This window comes from Mesocricetus auratus, unplaced genomic scaffold (assembly GCF_017639785.1).
Source record: "Mesocricetus auratus isolate SY011 unplaced genomic scaffold, BCM_Maur_2.0 Super-Scaffold_4256, whole genome shotgun sequence".
NCBI lineage: Eukaryota > Metazoa > Chordata > Mammalia > Rodentia > Cricetidae > Mesocricetus > Mesocricetus auratus.
The window spans coordinates 4702491-4725864 of NW_024429182.1; the positions used below are offsets into that span (position 1 = coordinate 4702491).

The 23374-nt window shown below is 45.5% G+C and overlaps 1 protein-coding gene across 2 annotated transcripts; it reads left to right on the forward strand.

The window, feature by feature from the left end:
* The first annotated feature begins 126 nt into the window (after positions 1-126).
* On the forward strand, positions 127-20817 carry Dclre1a (DNA cross-link repair 1A). 2 transcript variants are annotated; one of them, XM_013113304.3, is made up of 10 exons: positions 127-250; positions 746-1848; positions 2817-4421; positions 5720-5853; positions 6622-6740; positions 8026-8166; positions 10967-11112; positions 12234-12388; positions 18537-18678; positions 20314-20817. In XM_013113304.3, the coding sequence occupies exons 2-10, from the start codon at positions 1380-1382 to the stop codon at positions 20472-20474; spliced, it is 3072 nt and encodes a 1023-aa protein (XP_012968758.1). In that variant the 5' UTR covers positions 127-250; positions 746-1379; the 3' UTR covers positions 20475-20817. The 2 variants fall into 2 exon arrangements, with proteins under 2 accessions (XP_012968758.1, XP_005063481.1); XM_005063424.4 differs by having other exon boundaries at positions 211-346.
* Positions 20818-23374: the final 2557 nt, after the last annotated feature.

A 23374-nucleotide genomic window follows, 5' to 3' on the forward strand; every position in this document is an offset into this window, starting at 1 on the left:
AAGGGAGCCTGCACGTCCGCAGCGCCAGATTCGACACGGGCGACGCCGCCGCCGCCGCGCTCGAGAGAGAGAGAGGGGGCCTGCGCCACCCGCCCCCTCGGGTAAAATTCAAGACAGCTGCCTGCAACCCAACAAGAGTCGATTTCGGGGGAAAAAAAAAAACCTCCTCGGCTCTCCCACTCTTGACACCGAGATCGGCCGATTCGTCACGGGAGACGGGAGAGAGTTCCCGCCAAGAAAGACCCGAAAGGTAAACGCGGAGGTGAAGGAGGTCCTCGGAGAGGAGGAGAAGGAGGAGGAGCGTGGTTGTTGTAGATGGCGAGGCCGGCGGTCTTGTGTTAACCAGGTATCCCGTCACTCTGAGAGTGCTGAAAGTGCCGGAGCGAATGGAGCGCCTGGGCGAGCGGGCGAGGGGAGGGGAGCGGGGGCAGGCGAAGCCGGTGCCCAGGTGCAGCAGCCTCCAGGGCGTGCAGGGCGAGCCTCGGCGCTGGCAACGGGTGCTGCGCCCCGGGAGCTGGCAGAGCTTTACCCCAGCATACTTGCGGGCCCCTTCATTGGTCCGCCCCACCCCAGATCCTAAGGGAAGGAGCCTGTGGGCGCTGTCGGACCCTGGCCTCCCAGGACAGACACAGCCCCTGGGGCCCAGGCGCAGCCTCCTCACTCACTCACTCACTCACTCACTCACTCACTCACTCACTCACTCACTCACTCACTCACGTGTTTTTGCACTTTGTTCACTGTGCAGGGTTCGGTCCTGTGGCTGGAGGAAGACATGGAGCGGCCCGGGACACTGCAGCTGGCTGGGTACCCATGAGTCACGACTGGGGGCAGCTGTGGGCTTGGGGACCAAGGCCACTGTGGTCATGGTGTGACCGGTGTCAGGAGTGAACTGAAAAGGGCCCGGATGACCAGGGGCTGGACCTGTGGATGGGCGCGCTTGTCCCCGAGAGAGGAGAGAGCCGGGGTAGCTTCCCTACAGTCCCATGGGGCCGGTTTTAAGATAAAGAGTTGTTGGGCTTGTACTACCCTCCCGTGCTTAGCTTTCAAGCCATCATCGATTCTCACTTTCATGACTCAAGTCCTGGAAAACAGGGGGTTGGGGGGAATAAAAAAGATGCTTGAATGGAATAGTGTCACAATGTAAAGAAAACGGTGCAGATATTAGCCAGTGGTAGGCTCTCTTTATTGTATCGCTGGAACAGCAGGTGTTCACAGGTACCAAGTGTGCTGTGTGCCCATGTAACCATCACCAAAGCCTTAGGTTCCAACTAAGTTAGTTGGCTTTTGGTTATTTTTTATAACTGTTAAAAAGAAATTGCAGCAAGAAAAGGACTCTGAATTTACTAAAAGCTAATGTACTCATATAAAATCATTTTGCCATGTTAGAGGACACGTTTTGGGAAGAAGAAATCTGGGACTATAAATCTAAAAGAAAACCAAAACCGGCGCATCCAAATAGCTGTTCTCAAAACATTCCAGAATCTGTTGGAAGAACAGCAGATGGAAATGACCAGTCAAAAGGAAAAAAAGGAAACAAAAAAAGAAACGCAGAGGATAAAGGCAAGACCAGGGACCACACAGTGTGCCTTGGAGAAGCAGACTGCCAGATTGCTGTAGGTTCCAGTCAGAATCCAAGTGGTAGAGATGAGACGCAGCAGGCTCAAAGCAAAGACACCACCCCAAGAAAGCACTGTAGAACTCACAAAAACAAACAAGTGTCCCCCAGGGCCCGCCCCGTTTATGACGGACACTGCCCATGCTGCCAGATGCCCTTTTCCTCACTGCTGGGTCAGACACCCCGATGGCATGTTTTCGAGTGTCTGGATTCTCCGCCAGTCTCTGACACAGGTAAGGAGGGCCCCGGGGACGTCCCTGCTGCTGTCCCCTCAGTACTGGGAAGGTACGAATGTGCAACCACGCCTGGCGGCTGGCAATCTGAACCCAGGTCCCTGTGTGCACAGCAGGTACCGTATTGGCTGAACCATCTTCCCAGCTCCTCAGCTCCTTTCCATAAATGTTCTCTTCCGCTCTGCTTTCCCTTACTCGGCTCTCCCAAGGAGGTCGATGGTGTTAACATATTATGGATGAGGGTTCCTACAAGTTGGATAACTGGGCCAATTTGTTATCCTGTTTTAGAATTAGATAGGAATTATAAACACATTTGGTTTCTAAATACGGGTATGTTGAATTCATCATGCGAGTTAGTACCAGGAAGAGGAACTACAAGGTAATCTGAGATGACTCATATTCTCATAAAACTGTGCCAGCGACAAAAGGGAACGCCAGGTTTTTATTATATTTTAAGATAAATGTGATATTTAACAAGTAGAGATTTTTACTTGGACTCTACGGAGAATGAGTTACGACGTTATTTCAAGTTATCTAAAATTTTCTTATGAAGAGAGGATTTGAAAAGCAATCTAAATAAGTATTTGCTGTAAATGTAATAAATAGTACCTTGTAAAATTGTGCTGGATTAATTTTTGGTATTTTAATGTTGATCTTGCCAACAGCTGTCATGCAGGTAGCCATAGCTTTTGCCATAGTTTTTAAAGGCGACCCATGGTGGCCTGGCATTGGTGGCGCACGCCTTTCATCCCAGCACTCGGGAGGCAGAGGCAGGCGGATCTCTGTGAGTTCCAGGACAGCCTGATTTACAGAGTGAGTTCCAGGACAGCCAGGGCTACACAGAGAAACTGTCTCAAAAGCAAAATAAAACGGTGACCCATGGTTTTTGTGCTTCTAGGTTACTTTGTTAGTGCTGTCAAAGTTGATTTATGAAATGCTCTTTTTCCCCCATTTTTAACTATTTTCAGAGTGCCCCGAGGGTGTTCTGTGTACCTCCACAATTCCTTCTCATTATAAGAAATACACTCACCTCCTGCTAGCTCAGAGTAGGGCTAGCAATGAGCCTCCCAGCAGCCCCTCACGCGTGCCCACTGGACGTTCTACTGCAGCAAAGCCAGCCTCTTGTAACCCTGAAGAAAGATGGCCTGTGCATCTGAAAGCTGAGAGCTTAAGAGTTTTAGATGATTCCTTGTTGATGATACAGTGTCTAAAAACATCTGCGCTTCCACCTGAAACCGACAGAAAGAGCCCCTCTTGTGCGAACTCTCAAATGTCACCAGCTCCACAGTGTACAGAGTCTGTTAAGAAGGACAAGTTTGTGCGAGGCGGTTTGCATCTCCCTGAGGATGCGTTCAACAGTCAAAGCACCTCACAGGGTACGACGAGCTTGCCGTCGCCAGAAACTGACTGTGGCAGCTGTGAGATCTCTTATTCGCCGTTGCAGAGTGACAAGGAGACTTATGACGATTCACAGCGAGAGCTGTTTTGTACCCAGAGCTCTAAAGACAGCAGCCTAGAAGACGATGGTCCTGCCGTATTTGAAAACTTTCACAATCCCTTCCCGAGGGAACTGGAGGGAGTCTGCCCCACAGCGGAAAGCCTGGTAACTCAGGCTGATTGCAATGCGTTGTATAAAATCAGCGCGCTAAGTGATTCATTTCAGCTTCTCTCCCAGACTGAGAGCAGACTTTCCCAAGACGCTGGCGTTCTCCTGTTTTCACCTGCATTAGCGGCAGGGCCTGCTGCTTCTAATTGTCAAGCCCGCAAAGCAAAACCTGGGGATCCGGAGGAGCCGCGCTCACTTGGATCGAGTCATCAGAAAGGGAAAATGGAAACATCAGCTGTGGGCAATCAGATTCCCCTGCCGTCGCCGTTACCTACAAGTGCCATGCCGAAGCCACTTGAGAAGGAGGGAGGAGAGCGCCGGCCTTTGCATCCGACCCAAAATCAAATTAGGGGATTACGGAATGAGGTCTTGGGTGCTACCGTGGCTAACTCGGCCTGCGCCTGCAGAAAGGTAGAAAAGCTGTCTAGTACGCCTCCTGCCAAATCTTTGAACCCATTGCCTTCCAGTCCCAAGTGCAGTGCAAGTCAGCCTTCTAAGAAAGTTATGAAGCAAATGGATATAGGTGTGTTTTTTGGACTACCCCCCAAGAGACTAGAGCCGTCACCGAGCGAAAGTGCATCAGGAGGGCGGAATGTCAACCCAGTTGCTAGTCCTAACAAAAGGCAGCCCCGGCCGTGCAAGAGGAAAGCAGAAAACTCCCTAAGTAACTTAGAATCGGACTCAGGGGATTTAAATGAGAGTCAGCGCTCTGTGGAACAGCCAGGAGAGAGGGCCCAGCGTCGAAGAAAGAGACATAAAATGTCAGATTCGCCGCAGGAAGGAGCACATCAGAGGAGGTCTGGTCACCCCATGAACAATCCGGAATTGGGAGCAGTCAGTTTAAATAAGGGCAGAGCCTTCGGAAGGAGGACTCATGGCAGGCCACAGAGAGGGAGCACGGACACTCCAGGGTCATCCAGGGCCGGGGAATTGAGAAGAACATGTCCGTTCTATAAGAGAATCCCCGGTAAGTTGAAATGCCAGCGTCAGCTTCTCAACGGAGACACGGAGTATTTAGCTTCATGTTCCTTGTCGTTTGAAATAGTTTGTACACAGCATATGTTTTCTTTGCTCTTTATGGTACTTTAAAGAATCTTTTAGCAGGATTGGGGCTTTGGGGTTTTGTTTTTATATATATATTTTTCTCCATCACCAAATTTTTGTTTAACATTTATTTCATATAGTATACTGTAATGAGTAGGTAGCTATTATAGATTGTTTACAGAAAAGCCAGTGAACAGTGGAGATTCCATTTAAGCTAAAAAAAAAAACGGTGAGATATCAGTGCAAATATAATAAAAGCCAGTGTTTAAGCACTGCTGAGGAGACACAGTGCTCAATGGCTTAAAAGAAGTCTGGAATAGCAGGCTGTACCTGCCATGAATGCCAGTGCCAGAGTAATGTCAGGACTTAAGTTTTTCTGGTTTTGTGTGTCCCAAATGGATGTCTGCCCATGCCTTCAGAGTTGAGTTCATACAAAAAATGTGCACGGAAGTGAATTCTATTACTAAAGAAACCACTAACTCTCCAACAGTATGCAGCTTCTAAATATTGCATAAAAATGCCTCACTGGTGTTTGGTTTTCAGTAATGGTTTCGACTCACTTTTATACTCTAGGTGCACTCACTGTGTATTGATGGCCTCGGTAGAAGCAGGAGGCTGGGTTTATCTACCTGCATGTCCCCTGCCAGCATTCCATAAACACATGTTACAACAGTGTTTCTCAGTTTAACTGTTGTTATCGTTCCTCTGGGGAGACTCTCGCAATTCCTTCCTGTTTCCGTACTCCTCCACTCCCCTGAAATGCAATTTGAGAACTATAGATAACACTGTCTACCTTCCATTTACTTTGACCCTTGGGAGGATGCAAACTTTCTTAAGTTCTTTGGCCCCCAACCATTTTGACCCCAGAGAGTCAGATCAGTGTCGCCCTCACTGGGAATTCATGGCTTCGGAGTTCTAAACCATTCTTCATTCACTGCTGTGTAGAGGTTAGAAATTTCAGTTGTCCCCCTACGTAACAGTTATTACAGAAGTGTTATTAGAGCAATGAAATGATTGGTTTGTAACTTCCTGTCTTTTAACAATTTTTTTTGATGAACTAACTGCACGCCTGTACACTGGAATGTGTAGTAGACACAGGAGCTATGCTTACCTTTGGTAAATTTCCGTTTTTAAGTAAACCGTAGTCAAGCTTAGGTTAAGTGAGAAGTGCGGCATGGGGAGGAGGCCCCTGCTCATCCCACCGCTGGCATCTCCTTGCAGGAACTGGTTTTACCGTGGACGCTTTTCAGTACGGCGAGGTCGAAGGCTGCACGGCCTATTTCCTCACACATTTCCATTCAGATCATTACGCGGGCTTGTCTAAGGACTTTGCGCTGCCAATTTACTGTAGTGAGGTAAGTTTTAGCGTTCTAAAACTCTGTCTTTGTGGAATGTCGCGACTTTGAGAAGCCTGGTTTAAAAAAAAATAGATTCTGGAAAACTAGAAGAGACTAGAGAAGATGGATAAAGCAGATCCTACATCAGGTTGTAAGATCCAGTGTGTCACTCGCCATAGCTACAGACTACTTCTACAGTCATGCGTTGTGTTATATGAGAACAGTAAATGACCTCACAGTATGCTCAGTAGCCCAAGGCTCACCCAGTAAACATTCTTTTGGGTAGATGTAGAGGCAAAACACTTAGCTGTAGGGGGTTTGTAGCTTCCAGGGATAACGGTCACAGATACTGATAATTTGGGCTTAGTCCCGCAACAGTGGACATTTTAATCCCGATTCCCTGGGGCTTTAGTGAGACTTTGATTTGATCCTCACATCGCTCATGAAGTGTCCTCTTTTCTTAATGGAAAGGAATGGACGGGGAGTTTGTGGAGAGGCGCAGGCACCTCAGAAATACATATTTTAGACTTTCAGAAGTTTCAGACTATGTAGAACATACCACAAAACAAAAAAACCACAGGATAAACCCACAGTAGTGGGCAGTGACCAGTCAGGGAAGCGTTTTGTGCCTCCTCCTGGGAATGGCAGTTTTCCTAGGTGAAGAAAAGAAGAGTGTCATGTCTGTCTGTGTGGGGGGAAGCAGATGATGGAGACAGCGTGTTGCCAGACTGGTATGGACACAACACTTTGTGTTGCTGCACCAGTAACCTGTTCACCGTCCTGCAGATAACTGGCAATTTGTTGAAGAAGAAACTTCGTGTGCAGGAACAATACATCCATCAGTTGCCGATGGACACTGAGTGTACAGTGGACGGTGTCAAAGTTGTTTTGCTGGATGCCAATCAGTAAGTACGGAGGTCCCTCAGTCTCCGCTTGGTGCAGAAGGCAGGACAGCAGGCTCACACAATTTGTTCAAGCATTGGTCACAAAGAAAGCAGTGGCACAACTGTTCGAGAGCTTAGAGCTAATAATGAACTTGGTTCTTAAACTGGAGTAAATCCTTTTTATACTTTTGAAAGCATAATTTTAGTATCATATTAAATGTAGACAGAATCTGTTATCTTACCCATGTTGTCAACCCATGTTGACTTATGACACTTTATATTCTTAAAAAATACTTTGTTACTGTTCTTCAAAGATGAAGTTTTCCATTTTCCTTAATATAACTTGGTAAAGTAAAATCTTATATTCATTGGATACCATAAGATTGTGCCCTGCTCCCCACCTTAAATTAAATGATCTTAAACTAAAAAAAGAATCATTGAATTTTAGATTTGAAAGGTTTCTTTTCCCATGGAAGCAGGTGGTGTTTCCTCTGTCTCTGTCTCCGTCCCCTCCCCGTCTCCTCCTTTTTCTTCTCCTCCCCTCCCTCTGTATCTCTTTTTCCGTCTCCGTATGTCCCCCATTTTAGATGCTGTCAGGCTCCATGTTGCCTAAACACAGCAACCACTATACTTCTCTGTGGGATGTGTGTAAAGAGAAGCCTTTTTCTTTGAGAGAAGCCTTCCCGCCAGCCTGATTCCAGAGCCGCATCAGTCCCAAATAAACACACAGGAGGCTATATTAATTATGAAGCTGTTGGCCTTGCTTGTTTCTTACTGGCTAGCTCTGACTTAAGTAATTACCCCATAATTGTTAATCTAAGTATTTCTCTTACCGGAGAATAGTTCCGGGCTTCCTACCCCATGGCGTTACATCTTGACTCTCTGTGTTTCTCCTTCCCAGCGTCCTCCTGGACTCCTAGTCCCACCTATCTAGATTCCTATTGGCCAGCAGTGCTTTATTGACATAATCACAGGACTTCCCCAACAGATGTGAGCCTGTTCCTTAGAGGTCCTACACATTTGGAGAAAGAAGAAAGGCTGCATCAAAACTTGCTGAAGTCCAGGCCGACAGTATCATGTTAGATTCTTAAAAAAAATGTTGTCTTCTTGCCTTTGCTAATATTCCTCTTTTTTCACTGCTAGTTTTGAGTTCTGATATTTTCTGGAGTTGATGTTACTGAGCTGTAGGCTTGGGCAGCCTCCCCTGCCAGCTGTCCTCCCATTGGTGCTGAAGAAGCGCCCTCCCTTCCTCGCTGGCTCCCAGTGCCCTCTGCTCTGTACGCGCCTCTAAGATGCTTGTCTCCAGCTGCCCAGGTGCTGCCATGATTCTCTTCCGTCCTCCTAACGGCGCCGCAGTACTGCACACTGGAGACTTCCGAGCCGACCCCAGCATGGAGCGCTCCCTTCTTGCGGGCCGGAAAGTCCACACGCTCTTCTTAGACACCACGTAAGACACGCCTTCTCTGAGTTCCCTCTCTTCCCGCCCACAGCTTTGCTCTGCCTTTTACAGGTCGTTTAAGCTTTTGCTTAGGTAATGGAATGATGGTTTGCAGCCAGTTATTTTTAAGAGTGTTTATCAAAAGGATGCCATTCAGAAATATACCTGCTGCCAGGTGGTGGTGGTGCACCTCTTTAATCCCAGCATTCAGGAGGCAGAGGCAGGCTGATCTCTGAGTTCAGGGCAGCCTGGTCTACAGAGAGAATTCCAGGACAGCCAGGGCTGCACAGAGAAACCCTGCCTCAAAAAAAACAAAAACAAAAAAAACAACAACAAAAAACCCAAAACCATGTATATATACACACACATATATATATACATACTTGCTAAGAAGCAAACTTAAAATTATGTAATTTTTTGTTATTTTATGTTTGAAAATGTTTATAGGACAATCCTGTTACTACACAAAGAAAATTTGGGGAACAGATTTTAATAAAATACCCTTTAAATTATTCTTTTCTGACACGTCCATATAGTATTTGCTATACTTGTGAAGAGGAAACAGAGGCTACAATGCAGTTTGTTTATGACTATTAGAATTACTTTTGCTCATTTCTTAAAAAGGTAATTTATAAATAACTCCTTTGAATCCTTCAGTGATACAAATATAATTGCCTAAGAGAATTTTAGATTTAAATTATGTCTCAGCTTCATTAAGGTATAATTAACAGAAATTATATATATTTGTGGTATACAATGTAATAGCATATATTAAAATAGCTTATTGACTTGTTGGGAATTAATTATATTAAATATTTCAAGGATTTTGCATGAGATTTTAGTAGAAGGTGCTCTTTCCAAAAAGCAGAAGCACCAAGGACAAATCTCTCCACAGCCAGCTTGCTCTCAGCGATGCTAGTTTGTCCTCCGTACCTTAGGGAACAGACGAATGACAGAAGCAAGTCTTTATCCTCCATGTGACTCCGCATGCCTTTGTGAGTTGTCAGGGGAGGAAGGACTGAGGGTCTCACAACTCTGAAACAATTCTGAAAGTCATGAGAAATCATTTGTTGTTTACAGTGTTTTATATTTTGGCAGAATCACACTTTTCACCTCAAAATATATGCAGATAATAGCTTGGGCCAGCCTTTCACTGGGTGTTTTTGTGTCTGGGTTCAGATAGATCTATTTTATTTTTTAAAAGATTTGTTTGTTTGTTTTTTAATCAAGATATCTCTTTCATTGCTCTCCCCTACCATGCCTCCCCCAACTTCTTCTTTTGATCCCTCATGTTACCATCTCCTGTCCCCTCCCTTCTACACCCCCCCCCCAGTTTACTCAGGAGATCTTAACTACTTCCCCTTCCTGGGGCTCTCCATGTGTGTCCCTTTTAGGGTCCCCCTTTTTACTTAGCTTCTCTGGGGTTGTGGATTGTAGCCTGGAGATAGGGAGACACCTGGTGCGAGAGAAATTCTCAGGAATCCACAAGGACGACCCCAGATAAGATTCCTAGCTATAGTGGAGAGGGGGCCTGAACTGGCCTTCCGCTGTAATCAGTGACTACCCTAATTGTCATCATAGAACCTACTGCATCCAGTAACTGATGGAAGCTGTTGCAGTGACCCACAGCCAAGCACTGGGCAGAGCTACTAGAGTTTAGTTGAAGAGAGGGAGGAGGGATCATATGAGCCAGGGGAGTCAAGATCATGATGAGGAAAACCATAGAGACAGCTGACCCGAGCTAGTGGGAGCTCACGGACTATGGACTGACCGCTGGGGAACTTGGGTGGTACTGAACTAGGCCCTCTCAATGTGTGTGACAGTTATGTGGCTTGATCTGTTGGGGGGGGGCCCTGCCTGTGGCACCAGGACCATACCAGGTGAATGAACTGGCTTTTTGGAGCTCGTTGCCCTATAGTGGGTACCTTGTTCAGCCTTGATATGGTGGCGGGGGGGCGCATTGTTCCTGCCTAAACTTGGTAGCCAGACTTTGTTGACTCCTAAGAAAGGCCTTGCCTCCTCTGAGGAGTGGATGGGGGTGGGAAGGGGGAAAGTGGGGGGCAGGAGAAAGGGAGGGAGGGGAACTGGGGTTGGTATGTGCAATGAAAATTTTTGTTTTATTAATGTTCATTATGTGTTTATGTGGGTGTGCAGTTGAGTGCAGTGGCAGTAGATTCTCAAGGCACTGGCTCCCCTGGAACTGGAGTCGAGGCTTGGCTGGGACTTGACTGGTGGGGTGCTAGGAACTGAACTCGGGTCCCCTGGGAGAGCAGTGTGTCTTCTTAGTCCCTGAGCCACTCTCCAGCCCCATTTCTGCTGTGGTCTTGGGATGTGAGCCTTGTGAATCTATGGAAGGTGATAACCATGTGGATGTCACCTTTAGTTTGAAAATGCACATTAAAATTCATATTAAGTTTCTTATTTATTAAGTCAGAATTCTTGGCTACAAATATAATCTCTTGATTATATTTTCTATGATTGGGATTTGGGTTTTAAAAATAGATACTGAGTTTTATCATTCATAACTAGTGGTTAACTGGGTAGAAATATTCTCATTGAGAAGAAAGTACTCAAACAGGAAATTTCTTTGAGGATGATAAAAACATAATTTAAAATGTGTGTTGAAAAACTATTATGTATTCTACCTTAAATTGGCAGTAACTGGAAATAAGTATTTTCATTCTAGGCAGTGTGAGACTGTGTCCTTTTCATGTGCTTGTCCTCCTGGTGGACGTAATTCGCTGGCTGGTTTTCCTCTAGAGCAGCGCCCAAGTAGGGCCCTGGTCTCATATTCCTGTCCTTGTCACAGGTACTGCAGCCCAGAGTATACCTTCCCGTCTCAGCAGGAGGTTATCCAGTTTGCCATCAACGCTGCCTTTGAGGCGGTAACTCTAAACCCGCGTGCACTTATTGTCTGTGGCACTTACTGTATCGGAAAGGAGAAAGTCTTCCTAGGTGGGTGATAGCGGTATCTAATTTACATTAATATGTTATAAAGATCAGATTCGCTTGCATAAAGCCCTTTCAGTCTCTACTCTTGCATTTGGTGTTTATTTTCTGAAATGATCCATTGTTACCTTTGAAGTTACAGGGAAAAGGATAGTGTTTGATCATTTAAGCCAGGAGGCTAAACTTTGTGGAAACATTTGATAAGTGTATTTATGTTGACACTTAAGTCAACAAAATCCGTGTAGCATTGTGATTTTAATTGCCTTTGAAAGGTGCTTACTGCATAGCCACATAGCATTCCTTTCGGGAACCACCAGCGAACTGTCAGAGAACAGTTTAACTTTTGCTCCTGGCTGACTTCTGTCTCCCTGTGGTTTGTCTAAGTGGTAAGGTGTTATATTTCTGCAGAGTGCTCCCCTTAGGTGGAAGGTGTTATGTTTCCGCAGAGTGCTCCCCTTAGGTGGTAAGGTGTTATGTTTCTGCAGAGTGCTCCCCATAGGTGGTAAGGTGTTATGTTTCTGCAGAGTGCTCCCCATTACTTCTAAATGTGATGACCCTCTGCCCTCTTCCAAGAGATGAAATGATAAGGTCAGGGTTTAACATGTCCAAATGTACTTCCTTTCCATCTACCTCTTTCTAAGCTGCTTTCTTTTTTATGATTAATTTTTATGATTAATTCACATGTGTACACATGTGAATCTGTTTGTGCATGTGAGTACAGGTGCCCACAGAGGTCAGAAGAGGGCATCAGGTGGCCGTGGAGCCGGAATTGCAGGGGTTGGGAGCTACCTTTGACTAGATGCTGGGAGCCGACTTGGGGCCTCCGCAAGAGCGTCAGTTGCCCTTAGCCACTGAGCCATTTCCGCATCTCTGCTTTCTACGCTTCTTCTGTAGTTTCTAAATAATGAGTATAAACTTTTAAAGAGAAATTCTTTCTCTTTCAGTTTGTTAATTCCACATAGCTAATGAGCAAAGTCATTTGGCTGTTTGTGGATAAGGTGTGGATGTTTGTTTTGTGAATTTGTTTTTATTTGGTCAATTCTTATTGTAAAATTTGAGCAAGTTATAACTTTGTTTATTTAATAAGCCATGGTTTTATTGCTTTTCACCTTCTGCTTTGCCTACAGCCATTGCTGACGTTTTGGGCTCAAAGGTGGGCATGTCCCCAGAGAAGTATAAAACTTTGCAGTGTCTCAACATACCAGAAGTCAACTCCCTCATAACTACAGATATGTGCAGCTCCCTGGTCCACCTCCTCCCAATGATGCAAATTAATTTTAAGGTGAGCATTCGAGATGTGTATCTTTTAGGATGCACCAGGAAAGGTATTTATCTGTATTTAATTCTAAGGAATTGTGTTAGAATGAAGGTTTTTCCCCCAAGGGAAACATTTAATGTTTGCAGAGGAATCCACATGCCCACCAGGACTTTAGGCACTAGAGGATTAGCCCCAAGGAAGGAACGCAAATAGAAGCACATTAGCCATCTGGCCATCCAGACTTCTGTGTCAGGACCGACCACATTTCCTAGTCACTTCTGGGTGAGTGAGGCGCTAGGTGTAAGTTCATCTCCTCAGGCCTGCCCTAGTCAGTTCTGATATTCAGCCCTAGTCATTAGACACTGGTGTCTACTGAATGAGTTAGTGTGGCCGAGTCCCCAGGAGTAAACAAGAACATGTTATATGAAACGTCTGACGTGTCACTGTGGTTTCGGGGCCTGTCTCTCAGATTTAAGTTCTGAGATTTACCCCATATTCTATCACATTGATACCTGCCAATGGAATGTATTAATGTTTTATAATAAGCACAATTTAGAACATAAGGCACAAAAATGTGGTTTTGCCTCTGCCATTTTGTTTCTGAAGTAGCTTTTCTGAAGCTTTTTAAGCTAGGAAGCCTGTGCCTTCCAAATAACAAGATGTCAGGAAAACAACTGCCCCGTCTTCGAGCAGGAGTCATCTCTGTATACCCTTATATGAGGTGAAAGCGTTAGTTTAGGGCCCGTTTCCCTGGGCTCGTAGTCTATAACTTTTCAGGTATGGCCAAGGCAGGGCTACATATCACTAACTGAGCTAGCCCTGTGAGGGTTTCAAGTTTGGGTGCCGCCTACCTGGTCCCCGGAGATGCTGGTTTCCCAGAAGGATGCGTGGCGCTGCCCTGGAGGACAGGCAGCACTGTTTAATTCCCCTCTGTTTCATCTGAGCAGATTGTCAGGGTGGGGCCGTCAGTATTATGGATGTTGGAGGGTTAGAACTTTTCCCAAGGATATTCCCAGATGCCGTCTGCTGCAGAGAAGGTCACGGGAGGGAAGAAAGGCAATCTGCAACTAGAGTAGCCATGCTGACCAGCACTGGGACTGTGCAGTGATGTCATGATGGGAGGAGCCAGAGGGCAGAGAGCTAGGGAAGGAATGAGAAGACTGTCCAAAGAAGGACCACAGCGATGGCCAGCCAATAGCATACGAAAGGAGGCACGGTGCTGTGGCTGTCAGGACATTACAGATCCTAACCACAGTGAGATAACCCCGTGACTCGCACTTGGATAGCTACGGTGAAACAGATAGACAGTAACTACTCTTGATGGGGGCATGGGGAAATCTGATCCCTGCTGTTTGCTAGAGGGATTGTGAAATGATGTCCTTGCATTCAGTTTGGTGATGACCTGGTCGGTCCTGGGCATGCTTAATGAAAGCCTGACCTTGCATAAAACTGTTTAAATATTCACAGTAGCATGATCCATAACAGGCAAAATGTAGAGACAACTCCAATACCCATTAAATAGTGAATGAAGAAATAAAATGTGATGTATCCATAAAACAAGGTGTTTTTCAACTATAAAAAGAAATGGAATAATAATATAATGCATGCTGCAGTATAAACTGAGAAAAATACGCAAGGTAAAAGAGGCAAACATAGCTCCTATCTATTACCTGATTATATTCGTGTGAAACACCCAGAGTATGTAAGTCTGTAGGGTTAGAGTGCAGGTTCGTGGTTGCCAGGGCTTGGAAGGGAGACAATGGCGAGTGAGCCAGTGGTACGGGGTTTGCTTTGGGGATGATGTAGATGCCCTAGAATTTGATAATGTCGGTGTTGCACAACTTTGATTTTGTAAGTAGCCTAAAAGCTGCTGATTTTAGTGATTTCAATACTGGCAGTCGCAGCCCAGAAGTCGAGAGAGAAAGAACAAACAAACAAAAGCAATAGGCAAAGGAGAGGTGTAGAGACCAGAAGCAGGGCGTGGGCTAGCAGCGCCGGGGCTCCTTAGCAAGTGAGTGTCTTGGTTGTGGGTGGGGACTAGGGGAAGCGTGACACTTCCCCTAGTCCCCTAGGCTTGGAGTGGTGGAGTGAGTTTCTCAGCAGCCTCACTCAGAGAGACTCCCATACTTCCTGCACAGCCAGCAGCTTCACAGGCTGCTTTCTCTATTTCTATCATCCCAGGCCCAAACAGAAATAAATCTCGAGGCAACTGCAAACTCAAGTATAGTTTTTATTCAGGAACTTAAATTGGCTTTAAGATTTGGGAGCCTTTATTCTGGGCACTATTTAGGCTGGGGTTCCTGAAAAGGGAGTGACCTGGTACCACTGTCTAGATTTTTAATCCTCATCCGGTGTATTTTACCACTTCTGGGAGTTCATACTAAAAAGTTAGTTTTGGGTTCTTAGATGGCGGACATCTAAGAAACTTAAGGAAGGCAGGTGGAGTCTCGCCTCACGCTGGGAGATGGAGCCGTAAAGTGCCAGCGAGTGAGGCATGTCCCCTCTCCTCTCCTGTTCCTGGTGTAGAACTAGAACAGATGTTCATTGGTACTGCCTTCCGGGATCTCTCCATCCTTCCATCACGGGAGCAGGTACTGTGACGTTTTTGAAGCTGTCTTGTCTTGTGAACTCAGAGGAGTCGAATCTGATGGTTATTGTAAGGCTGTGTCTTAGTGATTATAGTCAACTTTACCAGGGGCATCAGATATAATGCTTGTTGTTAAAAGATAACCCTGATCGTTCTCAGGGCATCTTTAAAAGGTTTTGGAATGTGGGGTCGGTAAAGTGCTTGCCTCCAGATCCATGTTCTAAAACAAACCCAAAGGCTGGGCATAGTGTGTGCTTTGTAGGTAGAGCACTTAGGTGAGTCTGGAGGTCCCCCTGACCAGCTAGCTGAGGCTGCTTGGCAAGCTTCAGGTAGTGAGAGAGCCTGTCTTACAAGCATGGATCCAGTGAACGGTGCCCGAGACTGCCCTCTGACCTCCACAAGCACGTACACGAGTGTGAACACATACACAAACATATGCCCCTCTGGCCTTCATAAGCATGCACGCATGTGTGCCTGAACACGTACACAACACATACACAAACACATGCACTTACGTATCTAAAAACTAAGCCTGAAATACTGCAAATGACGCCTAACTCGTACTCTTACCCATCCCAAGGTCTTACAGGCATTGTATGGTTGACTGCCACCCCAGACTTAACCCTTGTTGACTAAATGTGGTAAAACATGGCGTGCAGATGCTGTGGGGATTGTTGGCATTCTGAAGGAAGTTGGTGACATTGCCAAGGCGTCTTTCTCACAAGCTGGTTACTAATAAACACAGAGAGACAGTCATAAATCAGGGGTTTTGTGTTGACTAAATTGTTTATAATAACCTTCCTCCTGAGAACAGTCCTGCAATTGTAGTGGATGTACAGCCAGTGGTTCTGGCAGCCGTCTCTGTAGATTTGGCTCATGGAACCATAAGTATCTATTTGTAGCACTGGTTTATATCACATGCTATTTTTAGAATAACTGATTTGTCTCCTAGGAACCAAAAATTGATTCTCATCTAATTCTTCAGGTAGTTTTGAAGAAACAAATAGAAACGGATAAGTTGGTAGTGAATGCAGCAAACTAGACTCGAGTCTACATAACTCTGCATGTAGTTATATGTATTACCCACAGTCTGTTTACTGGTGCGCATGTAGTTATATGATGTATTGTCCACAGTCTGTTTACTGGTGCGCATGTAGTTATATGTATTACCCACAGTCTGTTTACTGGTGCGCATGTAGTTATATGTATTACCCACAGTCTGTTTACTGGTGTGCATGTAGTTATATGTATTGTCTACAGTCTGTTTACTGGTGCGCATGTAGTTATATGTATTGTCTACAGTCTGTTTACTGGTGCGCATGTAGTTATATGTATTGTCTACAGTCTGTTTACTGGTGCGCATGTAGTTATATGTATTACCCACAGTCTGTTTACTGGTGCGCATGTAGTTATATGTATTACCCACAGTCTGTTTACTGGTGCTTCTTTCTTCTGGAGGGCAAAGTGAGGAAAAACAGTAATTAAGAAAATAACCAAAACAATGCCACGCACGTAATGGAAATGTCGATAACTCTAGCTCTTAATATCAAGATTTAGGAGTTGATTAGAAATATAGGATTTTCAGGATAGATATCTTTATATTTGCCTCACATTAATGATTTGGTTGGCGCAAAGGGAAATGGGGGGGCTGCAAAGAGGGCTCAGCAGATAAGCGCACGGAGACAGGAAGATGGCTGGGGCTGCCGGCTTCAGTGACTCACCCTGATTCAAGGGGACAGGGCAGAGCGTGACAACAAGATAACCCATGTCCTCCACACACACACACGTGCACACACGCACACCGGCACACACACATAAAACAGGATTATTTCATCAATGAGGTGACTTTTACTTCATTATAAGCTTTTTGAATCCTAGATTTCAACCTGAAAATCTAAAGTATTGACCTTTAAAAGAATCCCGTATGTTACCAGGACCACTCATGGGCCACTGTTATCTTCAGCTGAGTTGCTCCCACCTCTCAAAGATTTAACTTGGAACAGGATCTTTAAAAGGTTTTTGCAATGCCGTAGTTAGTTATGACTTTGGCTGAGTGAGACACTTTATTCTACTCAACACCTTACAAGAGGAGCACGTGTTGTGATTCGGGTAAGGGTGGCCCCCAAGTTCATGTGTTTGGATGCGCGGTTGTCAGGAAGTGGCACCATTGAGAAGGACTGGAAGGTGTGGCCTTATTGGAGCAGTGTTTCACTAGCCATGGCAGGCCCCGCCTGTCTGTCTCTGTCTGCCATTCAGAGTGCAGCTCTCAGCTGCTTCCCCAGGACCATGCCTGTCACGCCTGCTGCCATGCTCCCCGCTTGGGCGTTAGTGGACTAAGCCTCCAAAACTGTAAGCAAGCCCCCAGTCAGATGCTTTCCTTTATAAAAATTGCCTTGGTTACGATGTCTCTTCACAGCAATAGAGCAGTTGCTAAGACAGAAGCCGGTACCAGGGACTGGGATATTGATGCTTGTTGTAGGAAAATGGAAAACTTTTGAGAGTTTGTGGAGAGGCCTCTTGCCCGTGAACCTGTAATGGTGGCCACACCCTTTTGGGCGTGGCTTCAGGTGTGGACTGAAGCAGAAAGAGAAAAGTGTTGAGGCCTGATCTCACAGGCTCTCTTTTTGCATCTGTCTGCATCTGAAGCCACGCCCAGAGGGGTGTGGCCACCATTACAGGTTCATAGGCAAGAGGCTGCTACAAGTTCAGACTGAAAATGTAGTTGGACACTTTCAGCAAGGCTTAGTGGGCCATCCTATTAAAGAGCATGGAAGACAGTGCTGAAAATGATTTGATCTGTGGGGACCAACTCAAGAAGCTTCAGAGGGGATGACTATCAATAAATGGCCTAGAGACCATTCTTGTGATATTTTGGCAATGAACATGGCTGCTTTTTTTCCCTTGTTCTAAAAAAAAAATTCTTGAGGCTAAATTAAAGAGTTTTGGATTAATGGCTTGGCAGAGGAAGTTTTAAGACAGCCTAGTATTGGCTGTGTCATGTGATCATCAGAGATCACTCTTACGCAATGAAAAGGAGCAAACTGAGCAAGGAAACCCACAAAATGTAGGGTTTGAGGAGAAAAAGGAAAAGTGTAGCGGAGCTAAGTCTCAAGGCGAGTCCAGTGCCCCCCTCAGCTCATACTCAAAGACTTTCGTTGCATTTATGTTGATTGTTATCAGTGTTAATGTCCCTGTATGTGGGGTTTTGTAGCTAACTCAACCATGACTCATTTAACTCTGTTACTTAGCTTTCAGATGATTCATCATAGTTTTTTCCAGGCTTTGCCTTAGCTTGTTTAGGAAAAGTCAAAAACAGAAGATGTATGTGTTCCTCACAGAAGCACGGCCCCGGGCTGCTGCGTTCCCCACAGAAGCACAGCCCCGGGCTGCTGCGTTCCCCACAGAAGCACGGCCCGGGCTGCTGCGTTCCCCACAGAAGCACGGCCCCGGGCTGCTGCACACCAGTCTCACCAGCAGGCGCTCTCTGTGATTGTCAGGGCTAGTCTCTAATCTCACCTTCAACCCCATGCCACCTGCCTCTGTTGACACTGACCAGCAAATTGATGCACTGTTTTTATTTAACAGGGCTTACAGAGTCATTTGAAGAAGTGTGGTGGGAAATACGACCAGATTTTGGCTTTTCGACCTACAGGATGGACACATTCTAACAACATAACTAGCATAGCGGATATTACTCCCCAGACGAAAGGAAATATATCAATATATGGTAAAACTGTTCAAACTCATCATTTTTCTTCCGTTTCTCTTTTCTGTGGCATCTTTATGCGTGCATGTATACCATGTGTAGCCATGGGGTCAGAGGTCTGCTTGCAGGAGTTGGTTCTCCTCTGCCGTGTGAGTCCTAGGGACTGAACTTGGGTCATCAGACGTGGCAGCAAGTTTCCTAACCCACTGAACCATCTCTCTGGTTCAGAGCTTCTCACTTTTAATGTTTGTGGTACCACTCATTCCTTAAAAGCACTGTAAAATGCGGGCCGGGCGGTGGTGGCGCACACCTTTAATACCAGCACTGGGGAGGCAGAGGCAGGCGGATCTCTGTGAGTTCGAGGCCGGGCTGGACAAACAGCCTCAAAAACAATACAGAGAAACCCTGTCTCGTAAAACCAAAAAAAAAAAAAGCACTGTAAAATGCAGAACCAAGAAAAGCAGACAGCAAAGAATCTAGCAGCTGGAAAGTGTCCAGGCTGTCCGCAACTCTGCACTCCTACTACCCTGTCCATTGTAAGCCAGCATACAAGAGCTGACGATATCCCAGTGCTGGCCAAGGCAGATCACTGCATGCTGTAGTCAGGGTTATTAGAGGAAAGAGAATTACTTGAAAGTACAGAGCTGTGGTTTTATACCCAAGTTTAGCTGACAGGAAGCAATGAGGTTGTGGCAGGAAGAGGTGGGTTAGATGTGGTGACTGCCGGGGCGACAGCTGGTGCAGGCTTGCCTTTGTGTTGTCGTCCCTTGGGAGAGGTTCACCCTGCCCTCAGAGCTGCCTTAGTACACGGACGGCAGGCGCTGTGTCTCCAGACCGCTGAGGACCAGTTCACTCCGGACTCTCGTGACCCTTCTCCATGGGACTTACTCTAAAAAAAGACAAAGAGATTTTTAGAATTTTCTTTTTTTCTTCTTGCTTTTTATGTATGCAAAGCTTGGCGTTGGCGTTGGCTTTCACTAGCTTGGCGTTGGCATTGGTTTACACCAGTTTGGCGCTAGTGTTGGCTTACACTGGCTTGGCGTTGGCTTACACCAGAAACCAAAAGCCCCTGCTGGACATCCTTCCCACTTTCCTCACATTTCCTCCGATTTTCCTCAAGCTCACAGCTGAGTGAAGTGCTCCCAGCAGTGGCTCTCAGCCCCCCTGACGCCGCAACCCTTTACTACAGCTCCTCATGTTGTGGGGACCCCAACCATGACATCATTTTCATTGCTGCTTCCTAACTGTAATTGTGATACTGTTATGAATCTTGATATAAATATCTGTTTTCTGATGGTCTCAGGTGATCCCTGTGAAAGGGTCATTCAACCCCCAGAGGGGTCTCGGCCCATAGGTTGAGAACCACTGGTTTAGAGGAAGAGAATCCCAATTAAATATAATTCTAAAAATGTGTATTTTTAGATATGTGCATTTTGAAGTAATGTTTAAGGGATTTGTGGGGGTTTTTTTGTGTGTGTGTGTATGCCCTGAATTTTGTTGTTAATGTTTAATCTTTATTATAAAGACATCAAGTTTTATTATCATAATTAAAGCACCAGAGTTCCTTAACAGCAATATTCTAGATTGGGTTTCTATCTTCTTTTACTTTTAATATTTTTGTTTTTAGTCAATAATTTCTTTCCTTTGGTCTTACAGGGATTCCCTATAGCGAACACAGCAGCTACCTAGAAATGAAACGTTTTGTCCAGTGGCTGAAGCCACAGAAAATCATCCCCACCGTGAACGTCGGCACCTTCCAGTCTCGGAGCACAATGGAGAAACACTTCAGAGAGTGGAGACTGGAAGCTGGCTACTAATGCTGGCACCGGAGTCAGCACTGGCTGTGTGTGGCGGGCGTTAATAGTCTAAACCCAAGGAGCTGTGTTTTCTGAGACAGTCTCAGGACTGTGTTTCTCACTCACCTTTGAGTGCTGTATGCATGCTACTGAATGCCTCCCAGAATCCTCAGGGACGGCCGAGAAGGGTCTTCCCAGGGCCTTTAATTCTTCATTCTTCCTCTGCGAGGCAATAGTGACCTGCAGCAACCTAAGGGGGGAACGAAAAGAATTCATGGAAATGGACCAGAAGCATTATCTATGTGATATGAAATAAAACTTTTATATGATATGCACTCTTAAATAAAAATGGATATAGAACTTACTAAACCATTTTTGATGTTTTAATGGTTTTGTGTTCTTTTTAAACAATCTTCTACTCGCTGTGAAACTGAGTAAGAAGTACAGAGTTCATGTGTGACGAGCTCCACACTGATTCTAGCCTCTATTATAGCATCCTCCACCAGAGTGCACACGCATTAGCACCGGTGCACGCGTGTTGACCTCGTAAACATAGTCCAGGATTCACTGTTGGTGGTCACATTCTGTGGGTTGACAAGTGTTCAACATATCAGTCATCAGGGTGTGCCATACAGAGGTTTCCCTCCTTTAAATATGCTTTATGTGCCTGGAACCGGAATTACAGTTATAAAATACCATGTGGGTGCTGGGAATTGAACCTGGTCCTCTAGAAGAGCAGCCAGTGTTCTCAACCGCTGAGCCATCTCTCCAGCCCAAAACTCAATTCTTTGTATGACTGAAATAAAAGTTAAAGACAAAGAAGTGATCCAAATGTCTTCTAATGTGACTTGATTTTTAAATTAGGTTATTCATTTCCTTAATGTTAAATTGTGTGTTTTGGATAAAGGTTCTTTTTCATAAATGTCATTTGTATCTGACAGGGTTTTGATTTTAATGGAAGAATAGCTTGTCATTTATCCTTTTTATGGGTCATGCCTTTGGTGTTGTACTTAAAAACTCATCATTGTGCCCAAGGTCATATCTCTCAGGGGTTTTATATTTTGTATCTCGTATTTATATCTGTGACCCATTCTGAATTAGTATTTATAAGATCTGTGTCCAAATTGATTTTTTGTTTTGTTTTTTGTTTTTCGAGGCAGGGTTTCTCTGTGGCTTTGGAGGCTGTCCTGGAACTAGCTCTTGTAGATCAGGCTGGTCTCCAACTCAGAGATCTGCCCATGTCTGCCTTCCAAGGGCTGGGATTAAAGACGTGAGCCACCAATGCCCGGTGATTTTTTTTTTTTAATAATCTCTCCACTCTACTGTTTCTACTCCACAGTTAAGGTCATTTCTGGGCTTCCTGTTACGTTGATTTAGTGTCTTGATGGCCATAGCTTTATAATCAGTCTTGAAGGTGGGCGGTGCCGGAGCCCCAGCTTGGCCCTCCTTCAACGCTGTTAGCCTTGCTTGGACTCGTGTCTCTTCATGTAAACTTTACAGCCGTTCATTCCATCAGCAGATACTTGTGTTTATGTCTCTGTTTCCCTTTCATCAAAGTTCTATGATTTTGTTCATATAAAACTTGCATACATTTTATTAGATTTATGCTAAGATAAGATAAATGATTCTGTGTCTTAAATTTCAACTTCCCTGTTTGTTTCTGGGATGTAAAAAAAAAAAAGCAATGGACTTCTTTTATGTGTGTGTAGATGTGTGGATATAGATGTGTGCATGTAGAGGTCAGAGGTCAATCTTGTTCCCTCAGGCACCTTCCATTTTTTGTTTGAGACAGAGTCTCGTGTCTTGGACTTGGCAGTTGTAGGCCAGGACAGCGGTTCTACCAGCTCCCAGAGATCTTCCAACGTCTGCCTCCCATGTAGCCATCTCTGGGGTTACAGGGCCTACCATATCTAGATTTTTACAAGGGTTGTAGGGCTCTAACCTCAGGTCTTCATGCCTTCCAGGCAAACACTACCAACTAAGCCACTGCTGGATAGTTTTATGTCAATGTGACCCAAGCTGAAGTCATCAGACAGGAGGGGGCCTCAACTGAGAAAAGGTCTCCATGAGAACTGGCTGTTGGCAAGCCCGTAGGACATTTTCTTAATCAGTGTTGATGTGGGAGGGCCCAGGGAAGCAGGCTGAGGAATCAGCCAGTAAGCGGCTCCCTCCCATGGCCTCAGAGAGTCAGTTCCTGCCTCTAGGGGCCCTCGTTTGGGTTCCCGACCTCACTTCCTTCTGTGATAGTAAGCCAAATAAACCCTTTCCTCCCCGGGTTGCTTCTGGCCGTGGTGTTTGTCACAGCCGCAGAGACCCTAAGATAGACATCTTCCACAGCCTCACAATGGACACGTGCTTACAGCAACTTCTGTGAGTAAAGAGTTTCATTTCTTCATTCCCAGTCTGTGTGCATCTTATTTCCCTTAAGAGCTGGGACTCCCGGCACGTGGTGAAATGGAATCACAGGTGAAGACACCTGTGTCTGACCCCTGACCTCTATGGACGAGCTGCACTCTGTCACCACTGCACACGGTGTTAGCTGGAAGGCTTTGTAGGATTTTTTTTTTAAGTCAGGTTGAGAAAGTTACCTTCCTAGTTTACTGAAGGTTTTTTTTTTCATGAGTGGGCATTGGATTCTCATCAAGTGCTATTCTGTTTCTACTGATAGGCCCCTGTGATCTCTCAGACTGTAGCTTACTAGGTTAGGTTGCATTCACTGGTTTTGAGGTCAGCTTCATATAGCCCGATGGGATGACTCTTGCTCTCCGTCCAATTCCTTATACGACACTGAGTCCGATTTGCTGGTTTTGCTGAGGTTTTTCACATCTGTATTCATTAGAAATACTGGCTTTGGTAGTGGGCTAATGCTAGCCTCATTAAAGGAGTTGGGACATCCCCATCCCCTGGAGAGACTGTGGCGA